Source organism: Haliotis rufescens, unplaced genomic scaffold, assembly GCF_023055435.1.
Source record: "Haliotis rufescens isolate VD_foot unplaced genomic scaffold, xgHalRufe1.0.p SCAF_7, whole genome shotgun sequence".
Classification (NCBI taxonomy): Eukaryota; Metazoa; Mollusca; class Gastropoda; order Lepetellida; family Haliotidae; genus Haliotis; species Haliotis rufescens.
In genome coordinates, this window is record NW_025964361.1 from 30,923,071 (window position 1) to 30,942,915 (window position 19,845).

A 19,845-nucleotide genomic window follows, 5' to 3' on the forward strand; every position below is an offset into this window, starting at 1 on the left:
TACTGGGATGTCGGGGTCGGTTTGATCGGGAGGTAGAGGTGGGCGTCCCCACTGCCAGACAGAGGCTAGAGGTGAGTACTGAGATGTCGGGGTCGGTTAGATTGGGATGTAGAGAAGGGCGTCCCCACAGCCAGACAGAGGCTAGAGGTGAGTACTGAGATGTCGGGGTCGGTTTGATCGGGAAGTGGAGGTGGGGGTCCCCACTGCCAGACAGAGGCTAGAGGTGAGTACTGAGATGTCGGGGTCGGTTTGATCGGGAAGTGGAGGTGGGGGTCCCCACTGCCAGACAGAGGCTAGAGGTGAGTACTGAGATGTCGGGGTCGGTTTGATCGGGAAGTGGAGGTGGGGGTCCCCACTGCCAGACAGAGGCTAGAGGTGAGTACTGAGATGTTGGAGATGATTGCTGTAATGGCTTTTCTAGGAAATGTTTTAAATGAACAGTTCTTAATTTAATGGTTGTTGAAAGGTTGTTATTAGAGTGTCAGTTAAGTTGCTATGAGAAGTATTGAATGAATGAATGAATGAATGAATGAATTGTGTTAAAGATATTACACTATATGATTTGAGTTTCGTGAGAATAAGCATCAACATTTTAATCTCATTGGAAATAAAATACAACTTTAGGCACCTATGTGTATAATGTAAACCTGATGGACTTCTGTTATCACATGTGTCAGATCCTGGAGAAGCTGTTGAAGAGGACCCCCAACACGCTGACCACAGAGGAGCTGACGGATGTTGCAGACGCTGCTCATGGCTTTGTAGGGGCTGACCTGGTGGCCATCTGTAAAGAAGGTAAGGTTCTCATTTCAATGTGATCTTTGAATGTCAATATCATGCCTGCTGACCTGTGAACTGCAGAGCTTGTTGCCTCTGGTATCAAGGGAGATAACTTTTGCAACCTTTCTATCCTTTTGTAGCTGGCTTACATGCAGTGAAGAGGAAGATGCAGACTGGGAACAAGCAGCTGGTGATATGCAGGGAGGATGTAGTGTACGCCTTGTCCACTGTCCAGCCCAGTGCCATGAGGGAGGTGCAGCTGGAGGTGCCCAAGGTAATTAGTGGGGACAAGGGGTTCATCAGTGGAGACAGGTCATTAGGAGGAACGTCATCCTGCAGGAGATGGTTAGTGGGGACAAGGGGAGTTCATCAGTGGAGACAGGTCATTAGGAGGAATGTCATTGTGCGGGAGATGGTTAGTGGGGACAACGGGAGTTCATCAGTGGAGACAGGTCATTAGGAGGAATGTCATTGTGCGGGAGATGGTTAGTGGGGACAAGGGGAGTTCATCAGTGGAGACAGGTCATTGGGAGGAACGTCATCGTGCGGGAGATGGTTAGTTGGGACAAGGGGAGTTCATCAGTGGAGACAGGTCATAAGGAGGAACACAATCCTGTGAGGAGATGGTTAGTGGGGACAAGGGGAGCTCATCAGTAGTCGAGGAACCCCATCATCTATGAAGTTTATCAGTGGGGAGACAAGAAGAGTTATTTAGTGGGGACAGGAGGCAGCCATTAGTGGTACAAAGGGAATTCAATGGGAGGTGATGGGTGCTCATAGGACGGGGTGGGTTGGCTGCGACATGGAGTTCATGTGATGGGATCTCGTGGGTTGTGGGATCTCGTGGGTTGTGGGATCTCGTGGGTTGTGGGATCTCGATGGTTGTGAGATCTCGTGGGTTGTGGGATCTTGTGGGTTGTGGGATCTCGTGGGTTGTGGGATCTCGTGGGTTGTGGGATCTAGTGGGTTGTGGGATCTTGTGGGTTGTGGGATCTCATGGGTTGTGGGATCTCGTGGGTTGTGGGATCTCGTGGGTTGTGGGATCTCGTGGGTTGTGGGATCTCGTGGGTTGTGGGATCTCATGGGTTGTGGGATCTCGTGGGTTGTGGGATCTTGTGGGTTGTGGGATCTCATGGGTTGTGGGATCTCGTGGGTTGTGGGAGCTCTTTGCAACAACATGGAGTTCAGAGGTGACAAGTGTGATGGTTGAAAGACGAGAGCTCATCATGACCAAATAACAAAAATTAAAAATACACTGTCTTCATTTTGTGTCCATGCAGGTCCTGTGGTCAGACATTGGTGGCCAGGCCGAGTTGAAGTTAAAGCTGAAACAGGCAATAGAGTGGCCCCTAAAACACCCCGAGTCCTTCCAGAGGCTAGGCATCAACCCTCCCAAAGGCCTGCTCATGTATGGGCCCCCCGGATGCTCCAAGACTATGATAGCTAAAGCTCTGGCCACAGAGAGTGGCCTCAACTTTATTGCTGTCAAGGTAAATGATACACAATGTTGTCTATAACAATGTTGAGAGAGGATGTAATGTAGCAAAAAGGGCAGTCATAAAGATGTTAAGGCATGCCATCTGGAATATGTGTGTGCCTACAAAACGAATACATTTGATCCATCTTTGAACTCAGTGAATGTTTTTTTCCATCATTAGCTTGATTATAAGCCTCCTGTGCTGTTTTGCAAGTGATATGTCCTGTGTATATCTAGGGTCTGTAGTTGTTCAGCATGTTATATATCCTGTGTACATCTAGGGCCCCGAGCTGTTCAGCATTGGGTGGGGGGGTCTGAGCGTGCCGTGAGGGAAGTGTTCAGCAAGTAAACTAACCTGTGTACATCTAGGGCCCCGAGCTGTTCAGCAAGTGGGTGGGGGAGTCTGAGCGTGCCGTGAGGGAAGTGTTCAGGAAGGCTCGGGCTGCTGCTCCTGCTATCATCTTCTTTGATGAGATAGATGCCCTGGCTGTGGAGAGAGGGAGGTAGGTAGCCACTGGACTCATGTGAACAGACATTCCTACCACAACAATATGTATAAGATGATTTTTCATGCAGTTTTGTATTAAATGATTCTTGCATATTCTTAAATGCCATTCCATGTGACTTTTGGCAGTTTGTAAACTAAGTTGAAGTTTCCACATCTCAAATACACAGAAATAAGACTGAAAAGAACATCCTGCCTTTAACAAATTCAGTTGCCACCAATTAATTTGAACATGCTTATAGCTGCTAGTCTGCCTGGCCCATACTTAATTATTCATGGACTGCCATGACATGTATCTTATAGCTGGAATATTGCTTACCCTGATATAAAGTGACAAACAAACTTCCTACCCACTTCCTCTTGAGGCAAAAGTGTGGCTGACTTAGTGTCAGTCTAATTCATGTCACACCTGCAGTTCCCAGTTCATCTGGAGGCAATAGTGTGGCTGACTTTGTGTCAGTCTTATTCATGTCACGCCTGCTGTTCCCAGCTCATCTGGAGGCAATAGTGTGGCTGACTTTGTGTCGACCAGTCTAATTCATATCACGCCTGCTGTTCCCAGCTCATCTGGAGGCAATAGTGTGGCTGACTTTGCGTCGGTCTAATTCATGTCATGCCTGCTGTTCCCAGCTCATCTGGAGGCAATAGTGTGGCTGACTTTGTGTCAGCCTAATTCATGTCACGCCTGCTGTTCCCAGCTCATCTGGAGGCAATAGTGTGGCTGACTTTGTGTTGGTCTAATTCATGTCACGCCTGCTGTTCCCAGCTCATCTGGAGGCAATAGTGTGGCTGACTTTGCGTCGGTCTAATTCATGTCATGCCTGCTGTTCCCAGCTCATCTGGAGGCAATAGTGTGGCTGACTTTGTGTCAGTCTAATTCATGTCACGCCTGCTGTTCCAAGTTCATCTGGAGGCAATAGTGTGGCTGACTTTGTGTCAGTCTTATTCATGTCACGCCTGCTGTTCCAAGTTCATCTGGAGGCAATAGTGTGGCTGACTTTGTGTCAGTCTAATTCATGTCACGCCTGCTGTTCCAAGTTCATCTGGAGGCAATAGTGTGGCAGACTTTGTGTTGGTCTAATTCATGTCACGCCTGCTGTTCCCAGCTCATCTGGAGGCAGCAATGTGGCGGACCGTGTTCTAGCACAGCTGCTGACGGAGATCGACGGAGTTGAGAAGCTGCAGGATGTCACCATTGTTGCTGCCACCAACAGACCGGACATGATAGACCAGGTGGGAATGCATATTTACGTATGTTGTTGTACTGCACATAGAGGGTGCTGGTGGCCCAGGTGAGGTGGCTCAGGCATTGCATGTCACTACGTCATTATTGGTCATTTAGGACAAGGCCTTATCAAGGATTGTAAACTAAGTGCCCCTCGCAGGCAAATTATCTTATTATATTCAAAAGTGTAGCATTTCTCAGTTGATGGGGATACTTTTATCTTTCCACACACTACTGATTCTCATAATATGTCCAGTGTTTATTTAAACAGACTGACCTATCTGATTATCCCTAACAAAAGTTGAGTAGTATATTTTAACATTGCATTTTGAGATGCATTCCATGCAATATTATATAACAAAGCATTAAAACCTTTTCCTTTATCTTGGTTCTTTTATCAGTGACATACAGGTTCTTTCTATAACACCATACATTTAGTTATTAGTGATCTGTATTAACATGAATTGGGGAAATTTTTTATCCAATAAGGGAAGTTTTAAGGACATTTTCAAATTAAGGGCTGAATATCAGCCTCTGAGCATGTCCAGATAAATCCCTGTAGGATTTGTTGATCATGGGTTTGAATCCCATTTCATTATGACCCCTGGACTGTTGGCACCATATCCATGCTGGTGGGTTTCACAAAGGTGGTAAATATCTTTTACTGGCTCTAGGCTTATCTCTCACATTAAGTTAACATGCTATGAGATATGGGAAATAATATCCAAAGAGTCATTAAACCTCAACCAGCTCTTCCAGCACAAGCACATTTAAAGCTGTGTGCAGTGAGAGGCTTTATGAGCTGGCTGGTATAGTGTGTCATCATACCCATTCTAGATTGATACTCAAACTATCATTCTCTTGTTTGTCTGCTCCAGGCGCACAAATACTATGTAGGTGGACCTATGCAGCTGACATATTTTTCTTCACAATGTCTAATTTCATACACCATACAATAAAAAAAGTCTTCTCACAGGCCCTGCTGCGTCCAGGGAGAATTGATCGGATCCTGTACGTTCCCTTGCCCGCCCCAGACACACGGAAGGAAATATTTCAGCTGCATCTGCAGCGGATGCCCGTTGACGAGGATGTGAATGTGGATGGTCTGGTTGAGGAGACCGACAGATACTCAGGGGCTGAGGTATGTAGTCCGAAAATTAATCTGATAGTGTTTTGTGTATACATCATTGTCGGGCAGAGTGCTTCTCAGGCCGCACAACTACTTTGCTATATTTCTTCTCAAATATATGTTTGTGGAAACAAACAAATATCAATATTAAATTTGGCATTTATTTTTAGCTTCTAAACATTTTGACTAGTAAATTGTGTTATTCTATGGAACATTCCAAGATGCTTTGCTAAAAGATTAAAGGCCCCGGTTTCTTCCTGTGATAAAGTGCACTGTTTGAGTTAGCCATTGTGGACTGACATCATGATGCTGTTTAAGTTACCTCCCCTGCTATCTAACGTATCCTTAGAAACATTGTTTTTTCACTACTGTCCAGCAACTTAAGTGGTGGAAATAAAGTTGCAGCTTGTACGACAGAAAATACCTCAACTCACAATAACCAGCAACACCAAACTTAGGCGATTTTACACCACAAAGCACCTGTAGAATGTTTCAAGTCACATGATTAATTTGAAGCCAAATAATATAAAAAAAATTATAATCCTACTTACTGCTGCAGGGGATTATGGCTATCCACACATTGAACGGATCATTTTAGTGGCATTGAATCACGTTCAAACCCTAAGTACGTCTCTTAATGTAAGGGTGCAGGCAATTCAGTAAATGTAAGGGTGCAGGCAATTCAGTGAATGTAAGGGTGCAGGCAATTCAGTGAATGTAAGGGTGCAGGCAATTCAGTTAATGTAAGGGTGCAGGCAATTCAGTGAATGTAAGGGTGCAGGCAATTCAGTGAATGTAAGGGTGCAGGCAATTCAGTTAATGTAAGGGTGCAGGCAATTCAGTTAATGTAAGGGTGCAGGCAATTCAGTGAATGTAAGGGTGCAGGCAATTCAGTGAATGTAAGGGTGCAGGCAATTCAGTTAATGTAAGGGTGCAGGCAATTCAGTTAATGTAAGGGTGCAGGCAATTCAGTGAATGTAAGGGTGCAGGCAATTCAGTTAATGAGCCCGTCAGTTTTCCCTTTTGAGGATTTTCAATTTACGTCAAAGGTCATTACACGTTTGATTTAAAACCCAGCTCCAATAAAATTTAAGTTGAGTCTTAAATTCGACATCTTAGAAAAGTAATAATGTTTGCATTACCCCCATGTATAGTGTAATAAAGTAAATGGTCCTCGTGCTACAACTATAATAGTTGAAGGCAAAACTATACTTCTATTTCACTACACATGGGAGTAGAACAAACTTACATTTCTCAATTACATGCATTATATTAAAAGTCAGACTAGGACCCTACCAGATCATGCTTGTCATAAATGCCAACTTAAATGGGGATTTGGTGTTCAGTCTCTTGGACTGTGAGTGTGTGTCATCATACAAGGACGATACACTTTGTTGCTCTTACTTCCAGTCACTCACTCAGTCAAAGGTGATCAGAATCATTCCATGCCCTTTGGACACTTTCAGGGGAGGTAACTCAGACTGATTACCTACCTTTTCTGTAATGGTAAACTCGTCAGTGGCTCATACCATTACTTATGTTAAACTGTTGCTATCTAATAATGTATGCAGAACAATATCAGCTTTTTCTGTAATGGTAAACTCGTCAGTGGATCATACCATTACTTATATTAAACTGTTGCTATCGAATAGTGTATGCAGAACACAATCAGCTTTTGTCAATGTTGTGCACGTCATCGAGCATCATCAATACTTCATAGGTTTGGTTTTTCTACGTTCCACCATCACAGTAAATACATGTGGCCACTGTGTAATCACAGTTTTTGACAAGTGAATCAAGCCATGTCCTGGTTTAAGTGAGGGGCAATAACTCTTGTGCAACAAGTGCTGTAGACGTGCGGCCTTGACTCTACACTTAGCTTCAATGTGAGGCAACATGGTGTTCACACTTTGTTCATTCACGGAGTACGGCTAATTTGATTTCCATCAGTTATACACAGCCTCATTTCTTTACCTGACTGTTGCATCACAACTCAACCCGATATTTTCACCGGGCGTTAAGCAATGTAGTGTACACAAACTCATGAAGCCTGGCAAGGTGGGAATATGACGATTGGCAGGACCTTGCGTCCCAAAGATATAAATATGGCAGACAACAACTCCTTCCACTGTCACTTTGATTGACATGATTTCACCAAGGACAGAGAAACTGCAAGTAGGGCTGTGAAGAACAGCAACACTGAGATTATCTGACGTCAAAGCTTTGCCAAAATTAACATCCGGAAAGCAAGAGGACCAGACAATCTTGACGTCATATTGTTAAAGGAATGCAGCGCAGAGTTCAGCTATGTCACATGTTTTCCAGGCTATTCCAACTCACACTGGACACTCTTCCATCAGGTTGGAAAACCTGGAACCTTATACGGTACTTGTTCCTTAAAGAACACTCCCAAATAATTCAATAACTACAAACCTGTGTCATTGACATCAATCACGATAAAGTCATTGGAATGGACTGTTCTTTGATATCTCTGCCAAGAGGTGATAGAAACATTGGACCCTCTTCAATTTGCCTATAGATCGAAGCGAGGTGTTGTTGATACAACTCCGTCATTCCTGAACAATGTCTGTAAACACCAAGCGACTAGAGACTATCAAGTCATACATCAGGACACTGTGTCGACTTTTCATCAGTCTTCAACACTATCCAGCTGCATATAATGAAACTGAAATTAGCACACATGGGAGTAAATTTGACTTTCTTTGGGTGGACTGGGATTTTTCTCCTGGCCAAGCAACAGAGCGTGAAAGTCAACTGGATTCTATCAAACACACTACCCACGTGCACAGGCACAGCACATATCATCTGTGCTCTTCACGCTTTACACCAACGACTGCACAAGCACTTATCTGAATTGTACAAGTGTTAAGTTGGCTGATGACACAGCTATCATCGGCCTGATGAACGACTCCAAATCAGAACAAGACCACAAAGATTGAATTGATAATTTTACAACATGGTGTAGGGACAATTATCTGCTTCTTAATGGGAAGAAAAGATTATAATTGACTTTAGAAGCAAACTCCCTTGTCCATTAATGACAGTACAAGTACTTGGGAACCTTTATTGACTCTTATGCTCAACTGGAACTCAAACACAGATAGCATTTATAGTAAATGTCAAGGATGTCTAAATCGCGTGAGAAAGCTCCGTTCTTGTTATGTAAATAAAGCTGTGATGTCACTCTTTTACATGTGTTCTTACTTTTCTTCCCGTTATTGGCCCGAGTCTCTTTCAGTTCAACACAAATCAAAACTAAACAAGATTCTAAGCACTGCAAATAACATATTTGGAGTCAAATTTGAATGACTTTCTTCATAAAACAAGGAGCAAGTCGTAAATCAAACAGCAAAGATTATTACTGACTCAACCCATTTCTTTCCATCCTGAAGCTAAACTATTGCCTACAGGCCGCCGCTGTTGAACTCCTGTTGTGAAAAGCAGGAGAGCTTGTACATCTTTTGTCCAAAATAGTGTCTCACTTTTATTTAAACATAACTCTTAATTGTTTGTATGTTAATGCCATATCTTATATCTATGCATCTATTATGTGTACATTATGCATCTAACTACAGTAAACTACGGTTATAATGAGCTCAAAGGGATCAATAATTTTAATTTGTTTTGCAGGTATCCGCAGTGTGTCACGAGGCAGCACTGTTTGCTCTACAGGAAGACATCCACAGCTCTGTTGTGCGACACAGACATTTCACAGAGGCTCTGTGCACAGTGAAGCCTCGCATCAGTCACCAGAAGCTGCTGTTTTATGAGACATACAGTGAACAGAGTGGCCTGCATGCTGTATAACTGCAGCTGCCAAGTGTTGCTTGTGAGGTGCTGTATGCCCGGAGAGCAGAGGGTCAGTGGTTAGATCCCTAGCCACGTCTTTAAAAGATGGTACTTGTTGTTACCTTGCCTGGAGTTTGTCGTTGAGGGTATACTGTGTCTGAGTGTGGTATCCATGTAAAACTGCGGCATGGTATCTCAGTGGGCTAGCACGATAATATTGGCTTAGTCGAGACCAGTACAAGCAGCCACAAATATACACGCATGTCGCTGTGTAAGTGCAATAATCTTGAACATGACGTTACACCCATTTCACTTCAAATCACTTCTGTGTCAAACAACAAAACACAATACACACACACACTGTCCGAGGAAATTTGAGTATTCAGTATTCGATATCTATGTGAGGACACACACCATAGACACTATGTATGCAACTGTAATTATCAACCATGGTCATACCTGTGTGAAGAAGCTATAATATCCATTGTCTAAATGGGGAAATACACACCATGTATGCAACTGTAATTAGTTCATGTGTCTGTGAAGAACTGACAAGATCGCCTGTCTGAAAAGAGTATATCTCAACACGTTGTTTCTATTCTATCATCCAATATTGGTTATGGCAGATATCGCCTTTTTTTAAGTTAAAGCAACATTTGTTTGACGAAACAGTTGTTTGTTTGTGCCAATATCTATGGCGGGACGACATGCCTATTGTATGGTCATGGCATCACAGTAGTTCTACACTTGCACTGTGCTGGCGCGCAGGTGCAGGAAAATGCATACAAAAACACATTTATTTTGTAGCATGATTTTTTATGATAAACACAATCTCACCCTTGTGTGTCTATTCGTGTTTTTGGTGTTCATCTCCTTGGGACATTATCCCAATGATTTCAAGATGGTCTGTACAGTAGTCATGAGTTCCAAATGTACTTCAGGCCCTGGCTACTGGCTAAACAATTGTGCTTCAGGCCCTGGCTACTGGCTAAATAATAGCCACTCAAAAGTAAAATACTTTGTTTAGAAATATATGAATTCAAAGTCTAGTCGGTACAAAAACAATTATTAGGAGAAATTAGTAACAACAAAACTTTATTCAAAGAATCTTGTCATAGTTTTCAGTCATATTTGACAGGTAAAGGTAATACGAACACAACAAATGAGCAAAATGAAGTTTAAAATTTTGACATTTTTAACAAAATATATTCTTCTGTTTAATGCTACTTGTTGGATGTAGCTTTACCGATATACCGATGATTCTTATATGGTTTGCGTTTCTTTTGGCAGTGAGTATACATTTGTACTGTTCAAATGGTACTTCTTCATTCAATAATCGGGGCGGTCAGGTAGCCAAGTGGTTTAAGCGATTGCTCGTCACTCCGAAGACCTGGGTTCGATTTCCGACATGGGTACAATGTGTGAGGCCCATTTCTGGTGTCCCCCAGCCGTGATATTGCTGCAATATTGCTAAAAGCTGCGTAAAACCATACTCACTCACTCATTCAGTAATCCAGACTTCAGATTGCGAGATGGGTAGTATGGATAAATGAGATTACCTATTATGTCATCAATGTGGAAGTTTATATAAGCAGCGTGAAGCATGTGCTGTTTACATGGTTTAGTTGAACCCGGTACATCCAAATGCTTCAAGATGGTAGACATAAGATGACATTTTATATTCTTGATTATGGCTTGTATTGCCTTACCTAAAGCCTCTCATTGGATATATGAAGTGTTTTTTCCTCTTTTCAGCTTAATTTTAATCCTTAAATCACCGTAAAACTTTATTCATTGGATTATTTTACCCTATATTTGGGTCTAATTGGTGATCGCAACCAATTAATTTATGCCTGCACGTTGCTCTGATTGCCGTGGTAAGAAGACTCGTAAGGACCCCCACCCCTTGTATCATTATTGTACTTATCTGAGCTCAGTGGGAAGGAAGTGTCACTTTTGGTATCTCAGTGAGCTAGCACTATAAATCGGCATCAGTCCAGACTAGTACAAGCAGCCACAATCACACACGTGCATGCACGTCGCTATATTAGTGCAATAATCTTGGACGCGACGTTAAACCCAATTTCACCTCACCATCTAAGAGCTACATTTAAATTAATCTAATATAGGTTTCTATGAAACGAACGCAAATGAAAACATGAATTTTCGGTTCAGGGGAAAGTTGATGTCCAATATTGAAGTGTACTTCGATATGATCTTTTAACATTTGTTTGTCATCAATAACACTAAAGTGAATCAAATTATCACGATATGTGTGAAGAATACACACGTGTTATGCCAAACCTTGACATAGCCGCAATCCTGAATATTCGCAGGACTAACTGATTGAGTGGAAGGCCTTTCAATAGCGTCAAACAGTCTACACCCTTCATAGTATCCAAAGCAATGAGCCAAGATATTGCATTTACAGTAAAACATGTATTTTACATGATTGGATAACATGTCAGAGGTCTGATGCTCTTTGAGTCTGGTGTTGAGGGGTCTAAGAGTTTTTCCAATGTATTGGTGGCCACAGTTGCAGGGGATCTGATATATACGTCCTTTAGGTTTGGGACCCATACCCTACCAACCCCTGTCTATCAGATTTCCCGTCTCATCAAGAACAAAGCCAGCATATGTCACCTGTTCCAGCGGCAAGACCATTAAGACCCATGAAAGAGTCAATGGCAGAGGCACCAGCAGCGTAAGTCCCAACCCCAGAGGATGTATATGTGTTACAGGGAATATGTATACTACTCAAAAGAAGTTAGGGAACACTGACATGTTTGCACTTAAAATAAAAAAGGAACAGAAGACGAAGACGTGTAGTAAATTCAATAATGACCGCGTATACAGTAAGAAAGGATCATGAACAATCCACTACATTTCATAACGTGAACAAGTGTTGATGTCAATAATGTCACTGGGGTCAAAGTTGGAAATCCAGGCCATGAGAGAAAAGTCAGTAACGAGTGTGTCCGCCCCTAGCAGCCACACATGCAACACAGCGACGCCTCATGGATGTCACTAATGTCTGTAGTGTGTTCTGTGGGATAGCATGCCACTCCAAACTCAGCCATTGAGCAAGCTGGCGCAGATCTTGAGGTGGATGGTGGTTCTCCCTAACACGTCTCATTAATAGATCCCATACGTGTTCAATGGGTGCCATATCAGGTGAAATATTCTGGCCATTCCATGCGAGTGCGAGTAACATTGTTTTGTCCCAGAAAGTCAGTGACTATGCGTGCATGATGAGGTCTAGTATTGTCATCCTGGAAAACCGCCTGTGGGCGATGAAGACAAGGAATCAACATTGGTCTCGGAATCTCATCCATGTAGCGAGCAGCATTCAAATTCCCGTTGATGGCGTACAGATTGGTTCTGTGATTAAATGAGAAGGTTGACTACACCATGACACTATCACCACCCAAACGATTGTGCTCTAGGACGTTGACGTCAGCAAAAAGTTCCCCACGCCGTCTGTAGACAAGAACACGACCGTCATTATGCTGCAGTGAGAACCGAGATTCGTCAGAAAAAAAAACCCGTGACCACTGTTGTCTTGTCCACTGTCAGTATTGCCGTGCCCATGCGTCTCTGTCTGCTCTGTGACGCGGAAGAAGAAGGGGTTTAACGGCTTGACGTCGACGCCTGATGTTTCTTTCCCTCAAACGGTTTCTTATGGTGTGGTCACTGACACTTGTTCCTGTAGCGGCCCTCAATTGCCTTTGAAGATTGTTTGCTGTTTCTTCTCCGCCTCAACGCTTCAACAGTGACGTACCGGTCTTCTCTTCCTGTTGTCACACGAGGGCGTCCTGACCTTGGTCTATCACGTACTGTGATTTGTTGGAATCGCTGACGTAATCTGCAAATGAGGATGGACTAACATTTAACCTTAGAGGAGCTTCCCGCTGTTAAACATTCTCATTTAACCACCCAATAGCTCTGGCTCGTTCTTCAATCGTGAGGTGTCGACGTTGTGGCATTTGAACACAGAGATGCAGTTTCATAGCGACCTGCCTTTATCAACCCAAATTTCGCACAAAAATTCCTTGTGGCTCGTGCTTCATGAGAATAAGTGAGCGAATGCACGATCTCCATTTTTACGGCAGCTGTGAGGAGTAGATTACAACAAAAATATCCATGAAAATGAGTGCTGCTCAAAATGAACGTTGACGAGTCCAGTATGATTCAAATTCTTTGTGCTGGTCATGAAGTCACCTGAGTAAGGATGGTCTTCAATATCAGTACGTTAGCCGCCGATCAGGAGGCCATTTACCAAATTCAAAAGGAATCGAATGAACAGTGCTACAAAATGTCAGTGTTCCCTAAATTGTTTTGACGAGCATATATTCTCTGAACTTTTCAGGGAATATATGTAATGTCTGATTCACTCAGGGAATATACATATTCCCTAACATTTTCAGATATTATACATATTTCCTGATTTAAACAACACGTATTTTAGACATGAAAAAATATTTCATTCATGGTTGTTAATAGAATGATTCTCCATAATATCAATAAACCATTGTTAAAGTGTTTATTAAAAGAAAACGTTTGTACAGAAACACATGGGCCACGTGGCCTACAGTAGAACTCAATATACATGTTTTGAGTGCACGTGCCATGGTATGTAATAAGTATAATCATAATAGACATGATATATACAATTTCTCTCCAGATGATATTTTGGGAAGATAAAATCCTTTCCTCACATTTATCACAAGAAAAACAATAAAATGAATGTGACTCAGTTTATTAAATGAAGCTACTGGGAAACTCTGAATAAATAGTTCCATAAATAGAAATAGACCACAACTACATATAGGATATATGATTTCACATATTTTTTTCAGGCTGTGACTTTTCAACATACAAGATTTAAAAAGAATTATGAATATTTACAAACGTTTGCCGATACTAAATATACTTCAGTTTGATAAATACTTCCAGGGAGAACATTATTCGCAACATTCCTTACACGAGTGCATTTTACGTTTTCATCCATAAAGTATTATATCTCGAAACCAAATATATTGACAAACTCAAAAAAGATAAGAAAGTAATGAAGACAAAATTATCCAAACTTCACTCGTCTCGCCGATGGACAAGGGTCGATTCAACACGGGTTCAATGGAGCACATTTGTGGTGTCTTCAGTCGTGACATCACTAGGACATTGTTAAGAGGAGCGTAATACAGTACTCATTTAACAGAACTGTACACGCGTCCCTCTACACACAATCCAGGATCATATGGGTTCGAATCCCAGAATCGCCCTTATTATATGATCATTAGCTTGCATGCTATTTGATCTCCTAGACATGCATCACTTGACCCGTGAAGATCCGGGGTAGAATAGGTCTTCAGCAACCCATGCTTGCCGTAATCGGCGACTATGCTTGTCGTAAAAGGCGACTAACGGGATCGGGTGGTCAGGCTCGCTGACTTGGTTGATGCATGTCATCGGTCCCAATTGCGTGGATCGATGCTCATGATATCAATCACTGGATTGTCTGGTCCAGACTCGATTATTTTCAGACCGCCGTCATATAGCTGGAATATTGCTGAGTGCGGCGTTAAACAACAAACAAACCAACCAACCAACCAACATGCATCACTTCAGGCTTTCTTTCAACATCACGTTGACGCGCCCTGATGTAACTGAAATATCCAAATCGGCGTTAAACCCAGCTCACTCTGTGTCTCCCTCATGGAGTCTCATATGTTTCTTCAGTGCCCCCGATTGACTGAATTTTCGTCCACATTTGTCACATTGAAAAGGTTGTAATCCCGTGTGACATCTGACATGTGTGTTCAGGTTTTCTTTGGAAGAAAACGCCTTCTGACATACCTGGCAATCGAACGGTTTTAAGGCAGAGTGTACTTTCATGTGGGTGTTCAAGTTTTGTTTATGAAGAAATGTCTTATCACACACCAGACAGGAGAACGGCTTGACGTCGCCGTGCACGCCCATGTGTATTCTTAGGTAGCCCGCCGTCGCGAAACATTTCCCGCAGTTGTTACAGACGAAAGGTTTTGCATCACTGTGGACATTAGCATGGCGATTAAATTGGGCAACGGAGGAGAAGGATTTCTCACACTGGAGACATTTGTATGCATTTAAACCTGTATGTGATACCAGGTGATCTGTCAGCCGGGAACAATATGTGTACACCTTCTCACATAATCCACATCCAAAAGCAAAGTCGCCCTTCTTGTATCCTCCATGTGTTCGTATATGTTTATACAAATCCCCTGTGCTGTGAAACGGCTCCTTGCACATCCCGCATCTGAAACATTCCTTGTCATGTATCAGCTTGTGTTTGTCCAGGACATCCTCATCTACGAAAGACTTATTGCAAAGCCCACACAAAGGCAAGGCATCTTTAAGATGTGTTGCTTTGTGTTTTTCACGCGCACTCTTTGAAGCAAAAGCTTTTGGACAGGTATCACACTTGTAGGGCTTCAGCCCCGCATGCATCTCCATGTGTAGTTTCATGTTCCCTCCGGCTGCGAATCGCTTGTCGCATACAGGGCACTGGTGTGGCTTCTCCCCTGTGTGGAGCTTTGCGTGTTTCGTAAGGTTGCACTTCAGTGTAAACGCCATGTCACACACATCACACTTAAACGACCTGACGCCAATGTGGGTGGCCATGTGATTCTTCAGACCCGACTTCTGGGAGAATCGTTTCTCACACACTTCACATCCATATGGCTTCTCGCCAGTGTGTACTCTCGTGTGGATGGTCAACTCCGAGGGTTTGGAAAACACTTTGCCACATGTTTCGCAGTTGTGGTCTATGCGTTTAGCTTTTCCTCTTTTCGTCTTTGGTGCCATTTCCAGTTTCCCGCACCTGCATATGTAAATATAGTCTATGTAAATGTGGACTCCCTGAGTGAGTTGGCTGAAATCTACTTAAATTTGCACGGTTATGAGGATAGACCCTCAATTATCCACCGTTAACGTATGTTTATATGCCTGTGATGTATATCATACGGGCTTGTAGATATCAATACGCCCGTTAACAAAAGAAATATTCTGATTTATAAAGCTTGAACAAATACGAACAGGATTATTTATTGTCAGCTTATCGTTAGTTTAAAGTCGAAGACGTTTTACGATTTGGTAAAAATCACGAGCACGTGAACTGTGTTGACAGGCAATGGATCATATATATATTCAGTCAAGTCTCGTTAATCCGACACTCGTTAATCCGAAAATCGGCTTTATCCGACACAAATGATGGGAATCGATTAAATCAGTGCTATTTAGACCCGTTAACAATGTAACACAACAATATGAATATTTCCTTTTTTCGTTTTTTTATTGCAACATGTTTAAATCGTTATCTAACGTGTAGTTGTCCAATTTTCGATCACGAACGTTGATACTGCCAAATTTCGTTTATCCGAAATACTCGTTAATCCGACATAATCATAATGCAACCAACAATGTCGGATTAACGGGACTTGACTGTAATCAGATATAATGGATGGTTAGAACCCAGGAGCAGCTGACCCAAGCGCGGGTAATGGCCACATTGTGTCACACCAATAAGACCATTCGTGACAATATTATAATGGTGTGCCCCGATTATGTTTCTAGGTTTGTCAGCACCATACCCGGGCTCGTGGGTTTCACCGAAGTGGTAAACGTCTGAGACCTGCATCACTTCGGGCTTTCGTCCCACATTAATCTGACACGCCGTGATATAACTGGAATACTGTTAAAAGCGGCGTAAGCCCTAACTCACTCACTCACACACTACAATGGTGTGTACCTTCTCAACAGATTAGGGGTGGGGAGGTAGCCCAGTGGTAAGAACGTTCGCTGGTCACTCACTCACTCTCAACATATATTCCCGTTCAGAACTAGTTTAAAACTAAGTCACTTGATATTATTTTATGATTTTAGTTTTATATCGGGGTTTGTGTCTGTTACTGGCATGATAAATACACAGAGCAGTATCTGCTGGATACACGGTTTTTGCAACGAATATAGAAATATGTGTAAACTGAGCCACGTCGAGGTCCCGGAGAAGTTGATGCCCACAATAACTTTTAACAAGAGCCGACTACCGCTGAGTTTAATCGGATGGTCATGATCAACTCGGTGAAATACCTGATTGCGTGTGATCATTCCCCAATATCATTAATAGCTGATCACGTTGACAGTCACTGGGTTGTCTGGTCCAGAATCGATAATTTAAATATCGCCGTAATATAGCTGGAATATTTCTCGCAACGACATTCAACCCAATTCACTCATTTACCCGTATGAACAGTCAAAGGATTGACGGTATATATTATCAACCATTGACTCCTCATCTAACGCACCAATAAAGATTTGAAACGGTAATCTTTCTCCGTGCACTTCTTGCATGATTAAACTTATATTGTAAGTAACATTCAATTGCATATAGAAACATGTAACAGTGAACTTCTACATATCTGACAGTAAGTTAGGATGATAGAAATCAGAATAGGAAAAATTGTCTGAATTGTGAGAATGCCTTCTCATCTTGGTAAACAACGATTTATTCTGATCAAACATGTGATAGATGCATATTTAAAAGAGGGCAGTTATCAAATTAGAAGTTGATATTATACTTTAGTCAGGGTTACATGAATAGCCACCCCAGTAAAGACTTGATACTGTGTCTCAATTCATATAGAAACACCATTATTCCAAGTAGTCACATTGACGTAAGCACCCGATTTCAACTTACCTTCGTCACCAGCGAGAAGAAATGGAACAGACTGTTATGTTTCCGATGACCAAACTGAGGACTCTCCTTCTAGCCCGACATGACAAACAAGTATATATACGTTGTGCACATCAAAGGTCGGAGAGAGTAGCTGGCTTTTGGTTTGTTGTGGCAATGAGATCGCACCCTACTTTACAATTGCTTCCACGGCTTATGGGTCTGGTGTTTGAGTAGTATTGTCAGGGTATTAGCTTGGAAGGAAGCCGAAGGCTTGTGGTTTGAGAGGGAATACTTCGAATTCCATTATATCTTCTTGATTGACAGGCATCCGCATGTGCATTCATCATGCACGATTCACTTTGCCGGTCCCTATTGTTAAGGTATGGAGGAAAGTGATCCGTGTAATCCCAAAAAAAATAGGGTAATTAAGGTACAGTATATTTCAGACTTATTTACCACTGTGTTAAAATGGTTTAAACGCACTTTCTTCACAAAAGTGATTTTGAATTGGTAGCTTTATTTTATAAAAAATCACACTATTTATTCATGCGTATATTATTATGTTGCAATGCAATGCAGACAACGAACATTTATAAGTGTACATAGAACGTGATACGTATTACATATAAAAATGTATCAAGTACCTTCCACCTCGGGAAATTGGGACAAATCCAATGTTGACTTTTGCAACCAACGACAACCCATATCTGTCGGTCCCTTTTGTATTACTACAGACCCGTGAAGATCCGGGGTAGAATTGGTCTTCAGTAACCCATGCTTGTCGTTAGAGGCGACTAACGGGGTCGGGTGATCAGGCTCGCTGACTTGGTTGATGCATGTCATCGTATCCTAATAGCGTGGATCGATGCTCGTGATATCAATCACTGGATTGTCTGGTCCAGACTCGATTATTTACAGACCGCCATCATAGCTCGACAGTTACCACAATCGCACACCATTCTCGCTTACATTAGCTTAACATTTCTATTTTATATGATTGATTTTTGAATAACGTGAATTAAGTTTACTTTTTAATTAATGTAGACACAATTCAGTTGTCATCTTATTAAAGTTTTAATCCGCTGGTTAAAGTTCAAGACAATGTCCATTGGTCCACTAGTTCAGAGGACCCCATATGGCTGTTTCTAATTGGGTCGACCGAGGCAATATTGAGAACTAACTTCTTTGTAGAATGGCAAGCTAACAAAACTTGTTTGCGAAAAGCTGCTTTTAAAATAACATATATAAAATTGAACGTGTGGATGTAGAAATTAACAATACATTGTCTATATGGGAAACAAACCATTGCTTTTGAATACACGCGTATTTGTTCATGTTATGAAACCACATTGGATCAATACTTTGCAAGACAATTGGGATTGTGAAATGAAAACATTCCATCCTTTAAAAGAGTAAATTAGGACAGGAATTTCAAACTGCTCGAAATGACATCCATACAAAATTACAACCAAAAATGAATTGGTCTTTGCTCCATGAATTGGGATTGATTTGTGTGGAAAGAATGAGGTACTGCATAAATTTGGTGAAAAGATGAAAAAATCGCAAAAACACCACCACGTGAGAGTCTGGCACCGAAACACACCAACATGACATGCACGTGCAACATCACTTGTTGGGCTATAAAGACGTTGGGTTTTCATTTTCATGCCACCACAATCTTACAACAAGTGAACAGCGAAACCATGCCACGACTGACGGAAGCCCAACGCACAAATAGGAGAACCATCTTCCGTTGTAGCCAGGTTTTCCACGTAGAATCAAGCACCAATACCAGAAGCGTTATCAGATACACGGACCAACACGTGACCTTCCAAGATCCGGTCGACCACGGATACATACCAGAGCACAGGACAGATTGATACAGCTACGTCACTTACGTGAAAGAACCACCACGTCACCTCTACAACTACGACAATACCAGGATTGCGTAGGATACAGTCCCAGAGTGTTAGGAAACGTTTACACATTGAAGGTATAGACGACCATTTCGATGTGTCATTTGGACGGAGCTGCATTGTCGACTGTGACGTTAATGGTGTCACATAGTATGGCCACAACTGCGATGGAGACAAGATTGGTTAAGTGACGAGTCACGTGTTATGCTTCGCCGTGCAGATGGCAGACGTCGTGTTTACAGGCGTCGCGCGTTATGCACAAAACTGCATACAGGAAGTGGACAGTTTTG

At 42.3% G+C, this 19,845-nt stretch overlaps 2 protein-coding genes across 2 annotated transcripts in view; one reads left to right on the forward strand and one right to left on the reverse strand.

Moving 5' to 3' along the window:
• LOC124148143 (ATPase family protein 2 homolog) overlaps nucleotides 1–9,882 on the forward strand; it is a 25,346-nt gene extending 15,464 nt beyond the window's left edge. Inside the window, exons 9-15 of the mRNA XM_048388308.1 lie at nucleotides 678–795; nucleotides 921–1,054; nucleotides 2,061–2,270; nucleotides 2,627–2,760; nucleotides 3,869–3,995; nucleotides 4,964–5,128; nucleotides 8,768–9,882. Of these exons, the coding sequence (XP_048244265.1) occupies nucleotides 678–795; nucleotides 921–1,054; nucleotides 2,061–2,270; nucleotides 2,627–2,760; nucleotides 3,869–3,995; nucleotides 4,964–5,128; nucleotides 8,768–8,944 (1,065 nt within the window). The 3' untranslated portion in view covers nucleotides 8,945–9,882. The remainder of the gene's footprint in view (nucleotides 1–677; nucleotides 796–920; nucleotides 1,055–2,060; nucleotides 2,271–2,626; nucleotides 2,761–3,868; nucleotides 3,996–4,963; nucleotides 5,129–8,767) is intronic.
• A 4,634-nt stretch (nucleotides 9,883–14,516) lies between these two features.
• LOC124148096 (zinc finger protein 664-like) lies at nucleotides 14,517–17,719 on the reverse strand. Its single transcript, XM_046519033.2, has 2 exons — nucleotides 17,661–17,719; nucleotides 14,517–15,785 (listed from the first exon to the last, which is right to left on the reverse strand). Exon 2 carries the CDS (start codon nucleotides 15,767–15,769, stop codon nucleotides 14,624–14,626), a length of 1,146 nt encoding a protein of 381 aa, XP_046374989.1. The 5' UTR covers nucleotides 15,770–15,785; nucleotides 17,661–17,719; the 3' UTR covers nucleotides 14,517–14,623.
• Between the last annotated feature and the right edge of the window lie 2,126 nt (nucleotides 17,720–19,845).